Here is a 17,592-nt window from a genome sequence, read left to right on the forward strand (position 1 = left end):
ACTTTGTTTCTAGTTCTTACACTTGCAGGACTTCCTACTGACCATGATTCAGTGCGTGATCAGATTTTAGCTAGTCCTGTAGTTCCTACAATTGATGAATTATTCTCTCATCTACTTCGTCTTGTCGCGCCTCCCAGTCACAAAGTAGCCTTATCACCCACTATGGACTCCTTTGTTCTTGCATCTCAAACCATTGAAAAACGAACATATCAATTTATGGAGAATCGGCGAGGAAGAGGCATTTTGGGAAACCTCGATCTAAGTGTAGTCATTGTCATAAACTTGGGCACACTCGTGACATATGTTATATTTTGCATGGTCCACCACCCAGTTATGATCCTATTGCTCTAAAGGAATATAATGGGTTCCTTCGAAGTCGTGCAAGTAAGCAAACATCTCCACAAGGAGCATCTATGGCTCAGCCTAATCAATCATCCAATAATGCTCGTATTGCTCATACAAAATATGATGAGTTCCTCCGGTATCGAGCAAGTAAGCAAACGTTACCACAAGTAGCTTCGGTTGCACAATCTGATGTTTCTATTGCAGGTAATTCTTTTGCTTGTTTTACAATCTAGTACTCTTGGATCATGGGTCATGGACTCAAGCGCTTCTGATCATATCTCTGGTAATAAATCACTTTTGTCTGATATTGTTTATTCATAATTTCTTCCATCTATTACTTTAGCTAATGGGATCCAAACAAAACCAAAAGGGGTTGGAAATGCCAAACCCTTATCTTCTGTCACTCTAGACTCTGTTCTTTATGTCCCTGACTCCTTTTAATCTGGCATCCGTTAGTCATTTAATGTGTTCCTTACATTGTGGCATATTCTTTTTTTCTTATGCAGGACTGCAGTACGGAACAGACGATTGGCATAGGACATGAATCACAAGGCCTTTACTATCTTACCTCTTCAAATTCCTTCATAGCATGCTTCGTTACAGATCCTCCCGACCTAATTCACAAACGTTTGGGACATCCGAGTCTATCCAAGCTGTAAAAGATGGTGCCTAGTTTGTCTAGTTTAGACTGTGAGTCGTGTCAACTTGGGAAACACACTCATGCTACATTTTCACGTAGTATTGAGGGTCATTCAGAGTCTATTTTTTCATTAGTTCATTCTGATATTTGGGGTCCTAGTAGAGTTAGTTCACCTTTAGGATTTTGTTATTTTGTTAGTTTCATTGATGATTATTCAAGATGCACTTGGGTTTCTTTAATGAAAGATCGTTCTGAGTTATTTTCTATATTCAAAAGTTTCTTTGCTGAAATACAAAGTCAATTTGGTGTTTCTATTCGTACTTTTCGTAGTGATAATGCCTTAGAATACTTATCCTCCCAATTTCAGGAGTTTATGACTCACCATAGAATTATTCACCAAACATCTTGTCCATACACCCTTCAACAAAATGATGTAGCAGAAAGGAAGAATAGACATCTCATTGAGACTGCTCGCACTCTTCTCATTGAATCTCATGTTCTGTTGCGTTTTTGGGGAGATGCACTCCTTGTGTCATGTTACTTAATTAATAGAATGCACTCATCCTTTATTCAAAATCAGGTTCCACATTCCATACTGTTTCCTTAGTCACGTCTTTACTCTATCCCCCGTGTCTTTGGGAGCACATGTTTTGTTCATAAATTAGCCCCTCGTGCCCTCAAATGTGTCTTTCTTGGTTACTCTCGAGTTCAAAAAGGGCATCGTTGTTATTCACCTGAACTTCATCGATACCTTATGTCCGCCGATGTCACATTCTTTGAATCTCAGCCTTATTATACATCTTCTGATCATCCTGATGTATCTGAGGTCTTCCCTATACCGACTTTTGAGAAATCTACGGTTTCTCCTGCATCTCTAGTTGTAGTGCCACCACTCCTGACTTATCATCATCGTTTGCGTCCAATTGTAGTCCCAGATGATTCATGTAATGTGCCGGACCCTGTTCCTATTGTGGACTTGCCTCCTCCTAGCCAATTGATTGCACTTCAAAATGGTATACGATCCACTCGAAATGCTAATCCACATTATAGTTTCTTGAGTTATGATTTTCTATCCTTCCCACATTATGCCTTTGTATCATCTTTGCCCTCTATTTCCATTCCTAAGACTACAGGTGAAGCAGTTTCTCATTCCGGATAGAGACATGCTATGATTGATGAGATGTCTGTTTTACATACGAGTGGTACTTGGGAGCTTGTTTCCCTTCCTACAAGTAAATCAACTGTTGGTTGCCGTTGGGTTTATGTAGTCAAAATTGGCTCAGACGGTCAGGTGGATCGACTGAAGGCTTGCCTTGTTGCCAAAGGGTATACTCGGATATTTAAGCTAGATTATAGTGACACTTTCGCTCTCGCGGCTAAAATAACATCTATCCGTCCTTTTTTATCTATGGCTTCCGTTCGTCATTGGCCTCTTCATCAGTTGGACATTAAGAATGTATTTTTTCATGGTGATCTTGAGGAAGAAGTCTATATGGAGCAACCACCTGGTTTTGTTACTCAGGGGGAGTCTAGTACCCTTGTATGTCGATTGCGTAGGTCACTCTATGGTCTGAAACAGTCTCCTTAAGCTTGGTTTGGGAAGTTTAGCACAATAATTCAGCAGTTTGGCTTGACTCGTAGTGGAGCTGATTACTCTGTCTTTTATCAGTATTCTGCACCAAATCTCTGTATATATTTAGTTGTTTATGTTGATGATATCGTTATCACCGGCAATGATCAAGATGATATCACTAATTTGAAGCAACATCTCTTTCTGCATTTCCAGACTAAAGACCTCAGCAGATTGAAGTATTTTCTAGGTATTGAGTTGCTCAGTCTAGATCAGGTATTGTTATTTCTCAATGCATGTATGTCTTAGACATTCTTGAGGAGATAGGAATGACGGGATGTAGACCCATTGACACTACCCAGTGACACTCCGATGGATCCAAATGTTAAACTCCTTCCAGGACGGGGGGAGCCACTCAGTAATCCTGAAAGGTATAGACGGCTGGTTGGAAAGTTGAATTATCTCACAGTGACGTGACCTGACGTCTCTTTTCCTGTGTGTTGTAAGTCAATTTATGACTTCTCCTTGTGATAGTCATTGGAATGCGGTTATTCGTATTCTGCGATATATAAAGTCAGCTCCCGGTAAAGGACTACTCTTCGAGGATGATGACCATGAGCATATCACCGGATATACTGACGTTGATTGGGCAGGATCACTCTCTGATAGACGTTCTACATCCAGAGATTGTGTTTTAGTAGGAGGTAATTTGGTGTCATGGTAGAGTAAGAAACAGAGTGTGGTTGCCCGACCTGGTGCAGAACCAGAATATCAAGCAATGACTGTAGCAACTTGTGAGCTAGTTTGGATCAAACAGTTGCTGAGAGAACTAAAATTTGGAGAAACCGGTCATATGGAACTTGTGTGTGATAATTAAGCAGCCTTTCATATCGCATCAAATCCAGTGTTTCATGAGAGGACTAAGTACATTGAGATTGATTGTCACTTTGTTAGAGAAAAGATACTCTCAGGAGATATTGTTACAAAGTTTGTGAAGTCAAGTGATCAACTTGCAGATATCTTTACCAAGTCCCTCATCCGTCATCATATTAATTATATTTGTAACAATCTAGGTATATATAATTTGTATGTACCAGCTTGAGGGGGAGTGTTAGAATAGGAATAGGTGTACACAATTCTACTTAGAATAGAAATAGAATTAAGAATTGTTTATAGTATCCTACTTGGGATAAGATTGTTTTATAGTGTCTATAAATAGGGTCTTTGTGTAATATTGTTCTTACACAATTCAATAATATTTTTTCCAGTTATTTCTCACAGTTCCTTTGTAAGCATTGCGCAATTACCTCTCGTAATGGGTTATGCCAAATAAACCCGTTTAGCTTTTAAATTGTTTGTTAGACCAAACATGAATAAAAGCCAAGCAAAGTGGTGGAACACCATCCGTCGAGTATCTGGTGGACCATGGAGGGAAAAAGAATTCAAAGGTATTCTGAAGACAAGCAAAGCTCCATACAGAAGATCAAAATGAATTGTTTTTGTTCATTATCATTTTGGTGTGAAGAAAAACTTTTAGATGACACTGAATGCATGATAGATTTCTTGGATGCCCTACAGGAACTGAGAAAGGATACATTACTGTCTTTGTTCTTTGAGCAACTAATATATTTCTTTTTAGTGCTTTGTTAGTGTCATGTTAATACAACTATTATGATAGAAACTATGATGAAGAAGAGATAAGAATGAAACTGTACTGGTTAAATAAAGTGCAAGGATCTTAAACACTGCATTAACCAATAACTATGTCCGTATGGAGTAGACAAATTTCCAGATACAAAGATAATGACAATCCTCCTTGCTGTTAGAATTCTTCTAGATACATATATTTAAACTAAAACATAAAGATAACTCCTAACACATAGATAAGCAGTTGCTATTGTAGATAACTGCTGCTTATATATTTTATCCTATTTGAAATGAAGAAACTAAGATACCTTATCTCCACATTCTTGTCTAGATTTCTTCCAAAGTATGTCTGTAAAGGAGCAGTCATATCAGTGCATCCCCCCTGAAAAGTCGCCTTGTCCTCAAGACGAAAAGAAGGAAACTGATCTGCAATGAGATCATAGTTCTCCCAACTTGCTTCTTCAAGGGAACGGTGAATCATTGAACTAGCAGTTCCAAAGAAGAAGCACCAACTTCTTTGACCCATCGATGTGCAAGAATCTTGGCAGGAGATAGGGCGAGTTTCCAATCTTCAGTAAGACGAAGAGGGGCTGGTGGTGTAACAGCTTGCCGATAGCAACAAATATAGATAACTGCTGGTTATATATTTTATCCTATTTGAAACCAAGAAACTAAGATTATCTCCACATGCTTGTCTATATTTTCTTCTGAAGTAAGTCCATAAAGGAGCAGTCATATCATACTACCTTTCTAAAGAAAGAATCTGTAGTGGTATTAGTTGTAGGAAAACATAGAGCAGCAACTGGCAAGCCACAAGGATCAAACAAGTATTTTTTACTTGGCCCTTACAGACGAGGACATTTCCTTGTAAAATAGTGAGTGCAATGAAGTGTAAGTGCTTGTAAATGTTGCACACCATGAAATATGAATTTATGCACATTTCCCATATCATAACTAATCAAGCAAGCATTAACAACCCAACTCTAAGAACCGGGGACACATCTTTTTATAAAACAATGAGTGTAATGAAGTGCAAGTGCATGTACATGCCACATACCCTGAAATCTGAATTCATGTACATGCTCCATATCATACCTATCATATACATATATACAAATGCACCTGCATTGCCCAATCTCAATAATATACTAATGCATACTCATAACCTCAATGCCTTACAAGCAACACGTTGGGACTTGAACCGTCTTACCATTTCAAAGTGCTAGGTCTCTCACATTATAATCATATCATCATGGTGCATGGGGACTTAGAGTCCAATGCCGTGCTTTGGGAAGCGAGAGGCAGAAAAAAGTAACGAAGGCTCGCTTCACAGAAGCGAGAAGCATGAAGCGAAGATGTGCAAGCTAGATATTGAGAAGGCATATGATCATTTGAACTGGAAGTTTCTAATCAACATCCTAAGGCAGATGGGGTTTGGGTGGAGATGGCTCAGCCTCATAAATTTCTGCATTAAAACCACTAGGTTCTCCATTTTGGTAAATGGAGAACCAGTTGGTTTTTTTCCAGCAGAAAGAGGCCTTAGACAAAGGGACCCACTAGTCCCTTTTCTCTTTATCTTAGCCATGGAAGGTCTGGACAGGTTGATGAGAGTTGCTTCTCAGAATAATTGGGTAAGGGGTTTTTCCATAAAGAACAGGGTAAATGATACAATGGAATTGACACATATATTGTATGCAGATGAGATGACACAGTGGTTTTCTGTGAAGCTGAGCAGGAACAAGTTTGCTATTTAAGAGCGATCTTGGTGGTTTTTCAGGCATGCTCAGGACTCAAAGTAAATTGGAGAAAGAGTAGTATTTTCCAATTAAGGAGGTGCAACAGATTGAGGCTCTTGCAAGTATTTTGCAATGCAAGGTAGAGAAGCTCCCAACTGTTTACCTTGGCATGCCTTTGGGCTCCAAGCACAAAGCCGAAAAAATTTGGGATGGCATTATTGAGAAAATAGAGAAGAAACTGGCTATATGGAAATCCCAGTACCTACTCAGTTCTGGATTCTTTACCCACTTATGTGATGTCCCTCTTTCCTATCCCTAGTAGGGCAGTGAAGGTTTTGGATGCACTTACAAGAAATTTCCTATGGCTAAGGAACAAGATAGAAAAAGGATTCAATCTGGTTAAATGGCCTATAGTACAACAAAGCAGGAGAAATGGGGGATTGGGAGTGAGGAAAATTTAAAGGTTCATAACAAGAGCCTTCTTTCAAAGTGGTTGTGGAGATACAATCAGGAGGAGCAGGCTTTATGGAAAGAGATAATACATCACATATTTAGGCAACATGATTTCTGGTGCACTAGTGAAGTCACTGAAACTTATGGGGTTGGGGTGTGGAGGACCATCAGAAACTTTTGGGTGAGTCTCCAGTACAACTCACAGATGGAAGGCAGAGGGGATAAAACAAAGTTTTGGTCAGATGATTGGTGTGGAAATGGGATTCTAAGGGACCTGTTCCCTAGTCTTTTCTCAATATGCACAAATACTGATAGCAGGATAGAGGAGATGTGGTCACCACAAGGTTGGAATCTAGTATTTAGAAGGCTGTATAATGACTGGCAAATTGATGAAGTGGTAGAGCTCTTGAGCTTGATTGGTGGATTCCCTGGTACTACTCTAGAGCCAGACAGATAAGCAGGGTACATCACAAAGATGGGGTATATTCTGTGAACGGACTATACAATTGGGGGCTCAGAAGAAGTGCTGGAAGATCCACTGGACCTTGGAACACAATATGGAGGAGTGTGGCTCCTACCAAGGTGAAGTGCTTCACTTGGTTGGTTGCTAGGAAAAGTTGTCTGACCCATGAGGCAATGCAGAAGAGGGGCATCAACATAGCATCCAGATGCCTCCTCTGTAAAGAGGCTCTGGAGACTAACAAACATCTATTCATGCATTGTAAGTAACTGCTCAGATGTGGGCTCTGTTTACAAGCATAACCAATGAGCATTGGAATATGCCTAAACACACTTCTGACCTCCTAAGCTGCTGTATCAAAAGGGGAGGCAGCAAGAGTCAGAAAAGATGGTGGAGAACCGTTCCAACATGTATCTGGTGGATTATATGGAAAGAAAGGAATCAGAGAATTTTTGAAGGAAAGGAGTGTACACTACAGAAGATCAAATGGAGAGTAATTACTACTCTAGGCTTTGGTGTGAAGAACATGATATAGAAGAGGAGTTCCAATTAGTGGACTTCATAGGCTCTTCGTAAGTATTTTTTCCAGTTTTTTTCCTTTCTTGGAACAGTTTTTGGAGGTGGCCAACATAGCCCTTAATGCTGAGGAATACAAAAATGTACCAATTTCAAAAAAAATATATAAATATGCATAGATAAACAATCAAGAACTCAATAGAGGTAACATATTAAGTAAAATTTTCAAATTTTAGATTAAAAAGTAAATAGACAGTCAATAATCCTCATAAGTCATAACATATAAAGCAAATGCATAACCAAATCACAAAGGGAGCAAAATCCTATGCTCCAACAAGATCCTCAAACTCTTGAAGTGCCATCAACAAGGGTTCTACTTGGTCCTCATCTTCTTCATTATCAGAGGGCTCATCAACAAGGATTCTACTTGAACTTGAACTTGAACCTGTAGCTACTTTTTTCTTGCCTCTTAAAGTACTCCCCCTAAAACCATAAATATTCTCTTCAACACCACTTGCCATAGCAACATCACCATAAGTGAGACCTTTTCCTTCGTATACTTCTTCATCTTCATGATTTTGGAGTGCTCCAGTTAACCATTCATTTGCATCATCAATACTATACAACATAATTGGATCAATGGTATTGCTAGCATTGTAATGACACACCAATGTTCTATTATATTTGATGAACACTAGATCATTGAGGCGTTTTAACTCAAGCCTATTTCTCTTTTTAGTATGAATCTGCACAGAAGTCGTAGAAAGTAATTAATAGGAGGACTTAGGACATTTAAGATACCATTTAATTTAGTAATAATGTAATATAGTTTCTCACATGTTCATACACGCTGCAATTTCTCTCGCAACCGGATGAGCTACAAGTTCAACTTTGCACTCTAATAGCAAACTGTTGCAAGTTTGGGACATTATAACCATATTGAATCTACCATTCAACTGTAGAAGAATTATTTTAGAAGTTAATAACTTAAAGTTTTAAACACAATTAAAAGTTGAAATGCTCACCTGGTGACAATTTCGTTCTGGCTCTAATGGCTGATTCAATGCCAAGTAGCCCATCAACTTTCATGTACAAACCAAGCGCCTCCCCTATTTTTTCTTGCAAATTTTTATGTGGATCATCCTCTCAACAAATTTATGATATCCCTCTCACACTTCCTCGGTTAACGTCTTCATGTCATTATTTTTATAAAAGAGAACTGGATTCAAAATATGTCCCGCTGCATGCAAATGTTGATGAAGTTAATCCGTCCATCTTGTATGAATGGTTTAAAAAACACTCCCATATTTCCTGTCATCATAATTGAATGCTTTTTCAATACTTTCTTTGGCCCTATCCATGGCCTTCATAAATGTAGCCCATTGGTGGTTTTTTCTCCCCATCCACCATACGAAGTACATAACTAAAGGACCACCAACTCTAAGTGCTTGAACAATGTCATTTCAAAATTAGGGACCAATGATGTGTCTCGTAACTTCTTTCCCAAGTGTTTCCTTTCCATAGACACTCTCACTCCATTCAGTTGACATAAACAAGGTTCTCAAATTTTTCTTTTGCTTATAAAAACTATACAAAGTCAAAAAGCTGTTGCAAATCTTGTCTTGGCGGGTTTTTCCAAATTTTTTTGCTTTGTATATCTCCTCATCATATTCAACAACAGTGCCCTTTGATTGATATAAGAATGTATTTTAACAGCCTTACCAAAAACTCTTCAAAAATTAATAGTTAATAAGTAAAGAAAACTAACATACAACAACAACAACATACCCAGTGAAATCCCACAAGTGGGGTCTGGGGAGGGTAGAATGTACGTAAACCTTACCACTATCTCATGGAGATAGAGAGGCTATTTTTGGAAGATTCTCGGCTCAAAAGTATCGGCCCCAAATAAGAGAGAAAAACCAATATAATGACATAAGAGAAAAAACAATATATATATATATATATATATATCATAATGACAAAAATGAAAAGTGATGCAAATTTTACAAGACAAGAACAATAACAATTGCACAATACTGTGATAATCCAAAGGCAATAACAACACAACTACAAAGGCACGCCTAGACAAGACATCATTCTACCCTTACTAGCCTTCTACTTCTACTAACCTTCTACCCTAGTCCGTGACCTCCACTCCTTTCTATCTAAAGTTATGTCCTCGGTGATATGGAGTTGCCGAGGACATGAAGTATAAAACAGAAAATTAAATATCAAGTTCACTTGTAGAATACAGGACTTCTTTGAAGATGTCACCAAACATCAACTTGATATAGTGAGCAGCACAAGTAGTCTAGAAAATATGTGGGTACACTCCCATCAACATTTCACCCGCTTTTTTGTTCTCATTTGCATTATCAATCACAACTTGTACCATTTTTTCCTACTTTCAAGATAGTCTTCTCAAACAAGTTAAACATTTTATTAGAATCAATAGAAGAGTCACCAGCAACATAAGATTCAAGGAACACACTCCCTTTTGGAGAATTCACCAAAACATTAATGACCATTTTCCCATTTTTTGCCGTCCATTTATCCATCATAATGGAATAGTCATACATTTTCCATTGAACCTTATGATCTTCGATAATTTTGTTTGTCTTTTCCACCTCCCTGTTTAGACAAGGAACACTTACCTCATGATAGGTGGGGGGCTTCATTCCAGGGCCATATTGGCCTACTACCTCAATGCATTCATCAAAACGCTCGGTGTAATTAACACAATTGAAAGGAATCCCTGCATCATACATTCACCTAGCAAAAGCGGATACAACACGATCCCTTAAAATCTTCCTAGAAGCCTCTAAATCAATAGGTCCATCTTTTCTTTTTTCATTTGGTTTTTGCGAGAAATAGAGATTGAGAGGACCCTTGACATTGCCAGTGGTGGATGACTCACTTCCACTAGTTGAAGGCTTCTTTTGAGATTTTGAGAGAGGCTCCATTGGCATATTCACTTCAACTTCATCATCATCCATTTTATCATCAAGATTAACCAAGGATGCTTACTAATTTTTTTTTCGTAAAATACTCTTTGATTTCTTCTTTCACACTATTCAGGACCTTTGGAAATACTTTTACATCTTTATAACCACTAATAAGATGCTTTTTGTGACGAAATATTCCACCATTGCATGTCATATCACAAAACACATTTGACTTTTGTGTTACTACCCATTTGGAGTTCCATACGCCCAAGCTGGATCCTTTTTTTGTGCCATTGAATAAGAAAATACAACTTATTGAAAGCAAAAACAGAACAGTAACTCAGTCACAGTTCAACAAAAAAACAAAGGAAAAAAATAGAGACAAAACAGAGTAGCAAAACAAAAAAAAAGAAAAAAACAGAGCATAGGCAATAGCATTACAAACAGAGCATACACAGTAACTGAGAACCTCAAATCAGAAGAAAAAAGAACAGATAATGCTTACTTAAGTAGCATTACAAACAGAAAATTGAAAAAAACCCTAGTTACCAAAAAGAGAAGAAGAGAAACATACGCAATAGAGAAACAAAAAGAGAAGAAGAGAAGAGAAGAGAAGAAGAAGACTAACCTTTAGCAGCAGTTGCAGCAGAGTCCAGCAGCAGTCGACAAAGGAGGGAAAATATTTGGAAAAACTTATGCAAGTATTTTACAGCCTAGTTAGCGCTTTTTCTGGCTTTATAAAGAGCACACTTCTCACTTTTGGGACAGAAGTGCATGCTTCTTCACTATCGCCTCGCTCCAAGGCATTAAAGCAAAAACGTGTCGCTTCGCTTCTCGCTTAAAGAGAGCGCTTTAGCACTTTCAACAACATTGGCCCAATGTCTCTACTTAATTGTGCGGCAGGATTCAAAGCTGACGTCATATTATCATGGTGCACCCCCTCCCCTCATGACTCAAACCAACGTCTTATCCTCAATATGTGGCATGATGAGCCTTAGTGTGTTGGAACTCGAACATGGTGTCTTACCCTCAATAAGTGGCACGATAAAGCTATAATGCGCTAGCATTCGAGCCCAACGTCTTGTGCTATCTTACATTAGATTGAGACTCACCCATAGACTATTGTCTTCATCATTGCGTACATCATGAAGGACAATTACATTCTCATGCTTAGTGTATTAAAACATTTATTATCATGCATCATCATAAATATAGTATCATAATCATGCTATCAATAATAGTACAAAGTTAATTTGATAAAATCTGTCTGAAAACACAGGCATATTTCTCAAAAACAATTACCACCAAGCACATGCTCGTTCCCCCTATACCCGACAGTCAAAACACATTTCTAAAACAGTTATGGTACATTAGAAATCATGCTTTTAAGAATACAAGCAATCGAGGGGTTAAGATCTCCACTTGCCTCGTGTCTAAGCTAAATGTTCAACTTCTCTACTGGTTCCAAACTCTGTCAAATGCTTCCAATCTTTACAAACCATTCAATAACAAAGTCAATTACTCTTATAGGATTTACCTCTTAAGTATTGATCAAAGTAAAAAAACAACCCTTGGTCAACAAGGTCAAATCCTAGACCTTATGCATTTTCAGAGTGTGCTATAGATCAATACCATGTTAAATCTCCTCCAAACCTATAGCCAAAGTTCTTTCTTCCTCTCTTCTTTATTTCTCTCTTGTTGTTTCTCACGTAAGGAGCGCTTCCTTCTGAAGAAGCTTATTTTTTTCCCGTGCTCCATTTTTCCTAGCGTTATCAAAAGCAAAAAACGCAAAAAAGCTCTAAGGACCGTTGGAGCTTTAAGTGCAAATAAAACATGGACTTTAATAAAAAAGGCCCAAAGGGAGAAAAATATAAAATATATGTTTAGTCCAAGACTAATAATTATAAGCGTGAATGACATATGTGAACAAAGAAAGTGAAAAAGAAATTATGATAAAGTTTAATATTAATTGTTTAGTGTTGCCTCTTCAAACGACTCTTATTGGCAAGGAAAAATATGCCTTATAGCCTTGATGACGACACTGAAGCACACATTAAGCGAGGTGAAGAGCTCAACACGTTTTGAGCCTCACTTCAGGCCTTCAGCGCGCCTTTGACAATACTAATCTTTTCCTTTGCTTTACACGGGGCCTTCTTAGCCCAATTGCATCACTTCTCTCTCTATATTTTTTGTTTACTTGCTTTCTTTTATTTTGTCCAAAATGCCCCTTTATATTTTTGGAATATTACAAGATGCTCTAAATTGAACAGTACGAAATCTCCTGAAGTATGTTCCTGTTTTCAGTTATACTCCTATATCTGATCCAGAAGCCAAGGGATACTTTGATTTGTTAATTAAGGTATGCTTTTAGTTTTCCTACATTATGTTACCTCACTGTTGATCGAGATGGCAGAACATGCTCATTAGCTTGCTTTTCTTTTACAATGTTTTTGGAAACGATGTAAATATTGTAGGTTTATCCAGAAGGGAAAATGAGCCAGCATTTTGCAAGACTGAAACCGGGCGATGTACTTGAAGTGAAAGGGTCTGTTATACAATTTAGTACATTCCAGCAGAGATCTTTTGTCTTTTGGTTGTTTTATTGTTCTTGTTTAGTTTACAAGTCAACAATGGCGTTCAATTTGTGCAGGCCCATTGAGAAATTGCGTTACAGTCCAAACATGAAGAAACATATAGGCATGGTAAGAGCTTGCATCTAAGTGTTCTCTGTGACACTGCTATTTAAAAAGAGTACAATATGATCAGGTTGAAACTCTAAATTCATGGTCAAATTAGGTAGTTATTTTCTTTTTCTATCTGATTGTAAGATTAGGAAGTTTTGTAGATATTACTTACTTTGCTGGGATGAATTTTGTGCTAGCAGTGTACTCGGCAGATTTAGTGCTTTCAATTGAATAACACTCATTTCTGCTGTCCCCTCCCCTTTATTATGCTTGTTAACAAAGGCAAAACAGCAAAGAAAATACTGTACTTACTAAAAGTTGAAATCAGTTGAAGGCATGTTGTTTTCATGTTCATATTCTGTCCAGCTTTGAATAAATTGCATCATTTAGGTCAAATTCATTAAACAATGATGTCATCAAAACATAGAACTCATGCTGATTACAAGAGATGTGAAACTTGTGAAGAAGAGGAATTAATCTTCCATACAAACAGAAAAAACATAACTGTGAGTATGAAACCCAACAACAATAACATATCCAGTGAAATTCCACTAGTGGGGTCTGGGGAGGGTAAAGTGTTCGCAGACCTTACCACTATCTCATGGAGGTAGAGAGACTGTTTCCGAAAGACCCTCGGCTCAAATGTATCAGCCCCAAGCGAGAGGAAAACGATAAATATAGTATAACGGCTAAAACAAAGCGCAAAATAAATTCTACACTGCACAAACAATAATAGTAGCAAAATAATGTGGTAATCGACCATCATCAACAACAACAACAACACAACTATAAAGGCACTACTAGTCCTATGACCAACCTTAAACCTTACTAACCCTACTAGCCTTCTGCCCTAATACCTGACCTCCACACCTGTTTATCTAAGGTCATATTCTCGGTGATATGAAGCAGCGCCATATCCTGTCTAATTACCTCCCCCAATACTTTTTAGGTCTATCCCTACCCCTCCGCGTAACCCCTACATTCAACCTCTCACACCTCCTTACTGGGGCATCGACACACCTCCTTTGCACGTGCCCAAATCATCTCAATCTTGCTTCTCTCATCTTGTTTGCCACAGAGGCCACTCCCACCTTTTCCTGAATAACCTCATTTCTAATCTTGTCATTTCTAGTATGGCCACACATCCATCTCAACATCCTCATCTCCTCAACACGTATCTTCTGAACATGTGAGTTTTTGACTGGCCAGCACTCTACCCCCCCCCCCCCCCAGATAATAGCAACGGTCTAACCACCATTTTGTCGAACTTACCTTTAAGGTTAGGTGGTACTTTCTTATCACACATCACTCTAGAGGCAAACCTCCATTTCATCCATGTCGCCCCAATACGATGCGTGACATCATCATCAATGTCCCCACTACTTTGGATGACAACCCAAGATATTTAAAGATTTTCCTCTTGAGAATAGGATAAGTGGCAAGCCTTACTTCCTTCCTTCTTCATCCATCACAACACTGAATTGGCACTCCAAGTATTCTGTTTTGGTCCTGCTCAATTTTAACCCTTTGGACTCCAGAGTTTGTCTCCAAACCTCCAATCTATCATTTATTGTGTCCCAAGTCACATCAATCATTACTATGTTAGTCGCAAAGAGCATACACCATGGAGCCTCCTCCTGAATAGACCGTGTCAGCTTATCCATCACTAATGCGAAAAGAAATGGGCTCAACACAGATCCTTGATGAGGTCCCATCTCAACAGGAAAATACTCTGAGTCTCCTTCCACCGTTCTAATCCGAGTCTTGGCTCCATCCTACATGTCCTTAATCGCCCTAATAAACACCATCGGGACCCGTTTGGCCTCTAGGCACCTCTAAAGGACATCGCTCGAAACTGTCATAGGCCTTTTCAAGATCAATGAACACCATATGAAAATTCCTCTTAGTTTTCCTATATTTCTCCACTAGTCTCCGTATCAGTTGGATAGCTTTAGTAGTCGACTGCCCCAGCATGAATCCGAACTGGTTCTTTGATATGAACACTCCTCTTCTCGCCCTCACCTCCACCACTCTCTCCCAGAGCTTCATAGTGTGGCTCAATAATTTGATACCCCTATAATTATTACAGTTTTGGATATCACCCTTGTTCTTGTACAATGGAACCATTGTACTCCACCTCCATTCGTTTGGCATCTTAGTTGTCTTTAAAATAACATTAAACAGCGTACTCAACCATTTCTTACCTTCCTCGTCAATGCTCTTCTAAAAATCCATCGAAATTTCATCAGGATCAGTCGCTCTCCTCTTGCACATCCTACTAATAGCATGTCTAATCTCTTCAACCCCAAAGCACCTGCAGTATCCAAAATCTCGAAGACTATGAGAGAGCACCAAATTACCAGGAACAATATCTCTGTCCCCTTTTTCATTTAAGAGTTAGTGCAAGTAAGCTTGCCACCTTTGCTTAATAGAGGTCTCGTCCATTAACACCTCACCTTCCTCATCCTTGATGCACATCACTTGATCCAAGTTGCAAGTTTTTCTCTCTCTCTCTTTCGCGAGCCTATACAATCGCTTATCCCCACCTTTATCTCCTAGCTTGACATATAAGCTTTCAAATGCTGCCGTCTTAGCACTCGTGACCGCTGACTTCGCTTCCATCTTCACCGTCTTATTGATAACCTTAAGTCTCCCCTTCTCATCCTCATCCACATCCACACACTCCAACCATTTCGTATAGACAACCTTCTTAGCTTTCACTCTGCCTTGAACTTCTCCATTCCACCACCATTCTCCTTGACGACTATCAAAGATTCCTCTCGAAACCCATAGAACCTCGGTTGCAACTTTTCTAATGCAACCAAGAGTCATCATGTCCTACATGGTATTCACATCCCCGCTACTACTCCAAGCCCCTAAACCATGCAACTTCTCCCCCCATCTCCCGGGAAAGAGCAGGAGTCAGGCCCCCCCGTCTAATCCTCGGTCGATCATAAAGGATCTTCTTCTTTCTACCCCTCTTTATCTCCAAGTCCACCAAAAGCCTATGCTGAGTGGTAATATTTTCACTTGGGATAACCTTGCAATCCTTACAAAGGCCACTATCTCCCTTTCGAAGGAGTAAGTAATCAATCTGAGTCCTAGCAACGAAAGGTAACCAAGTGATTGTCTCTCTTCATAAAAAAAGAGTTAGCAATTACCAACTTAAAAGCTTTAGCAAAGTCCAAGAGTGACGCCCCACCACCGTTCCTCTCCCCAAAACCAAAGCCTTCATGAACATTGTCAAAACCATTAGAAGTTGTATCGATATTCCCATTGAAATCTCCACCTATGAAATTTTTTTCGGTGCCCGGTATACCTCTCACTACCTCATCCAAATCCTCCCAATAGAGCTTTTTGACTAACAATGTTCACAATAAGCTTACCGATAACTAGTTTAAAAGTCACCAACCTATCACTGATCCTCTTAACCTCCACCACGCGCTCCCTAAGATCCTCATCGACTAAAATACCTACTCCATTCCTATCCCTAGAGCCTCCTGAGTACCACAATTTAAACCCGTCTACATCTTGGGCTTTGATACCTACCAATTTGGTCTCCTAAACACAGACTATATTAATTTTTCTCATCTTAAGGCTCTTCACTAGCTCTATGTAAGAGATCCTATGTTTCACGATCCTATTCTCAACTTAAGAAAACCCATCCGCCTTTTACCGCTATTCCCTTTCGCCTCCGACCCCAATCGAGGACATGGCACTAGTCCACCATCAGTCCCCAAAGCCACTAAATAAGATATGAGCTACAAAGTGATGAATTGAGACCAAATAAATCGAGAAAATGCAGCAACGAGCTAAAAGTAAACATAACAATAAAACACTAACTAATAAGCAAATGCAGGAAATCAAGACCACTAACAATAGGTGAAGAAAGGGGAAAGAAAATCGATAACTCAAGGCTGCAGGTCAAGAAGTAAAAAAAATAGAAGATGAACTGGTACACAAGAGATTAGTTGAGGAACAACAGAACCTTGAGCTGCAGACTGTGTCGGAAAGAAGACAGCGTCAGCAGTGGACGACTTTGATTTTGACCTGAAAATTCCGACCGTTGACAGAACTGTCTGGACGATGTCGGAATCTGCTAAAAACCGCCAGAAATTGGTAGATCTAGTTCAGATCTTGACTGATCTGGGCAGGTCTATTTTGCCGAGAAAAGGAGAAAACGACGAAAAACTTTGCCGGAAAAAAATAGAGAAGAAGTAGACTTCCCCGGGAAAAACCTCTCCAGCAAAAATAAAGAAGAAGAAGAATACTTTTGCTGGAGAAAAAGAACTTCGCCGGAAAAAGATAAAGAAGAAGTAGACTTTCGCCGGAGAAAAACCTCGCTGAAAAAAAATAAAGAAGAAGAAGAAAACTTTTGCTGGAGAGACTTCGCCGGAAAAAGGAGAAGAAGAAGATTAAAGATACCTGGAAGAATGGGAAAAAGCCTTTGGAAAATGGCGATTCTTCCGGAGAGAATTTTAAAGTTTCATCAATGGAGTTGCAACAATTCCTGAGTTATAAAAAAAACTTCCTTCTCAATGTATAAAACCCAAAAAAAATTTAGAAAAAAAACAGAAGCTTTTATAATGGTTA

At 38.9% G+C, this 17,592-nt stretch overlaps 1 protein-coding gene across 1 annotated transcript in view; it reads left to right on the forward strand.

Moving 5' to 3' along the window:
• Nucleotides 1-17,592, forward strand: part of LOC129880579 (NADH-cytochrome b5 reductase-like protein) — a 45,574-nt gene that overhangs the window by 21,588 nt on the left and 6,394 nt on the right. The window contains exons 6-8 of the mRNA XM_055954669.1: nt 12,620-12,674; nt 12,790-12,860; nt 12,966-13,017. Coding sequence (XP_055810644.1) covers nt 12,620-12,674; nt 12,790-12,860; nt 12,966-13,017 — 178 coding nt within the window. The remainder of the gene's footprint in view (nt 1-12,619; nt 12,675-12,789; nt 12,861-12,965; nt 13,018-17,592) is intronic.

The sequence above is a fragment of the Solanum dulcamara genome, chromosome 2, assembly GCF_947179165.1.
Source record: "Solanum dulcamara chromosome 2, daSolDulc1.2, whole genome shotgun sequence".
NCBI lineage: Eukaryota > Viridiplantae > Streptophyta > Magnoliopsida > Solanales > Solanaceae > Solanum > Solanum dulcamara.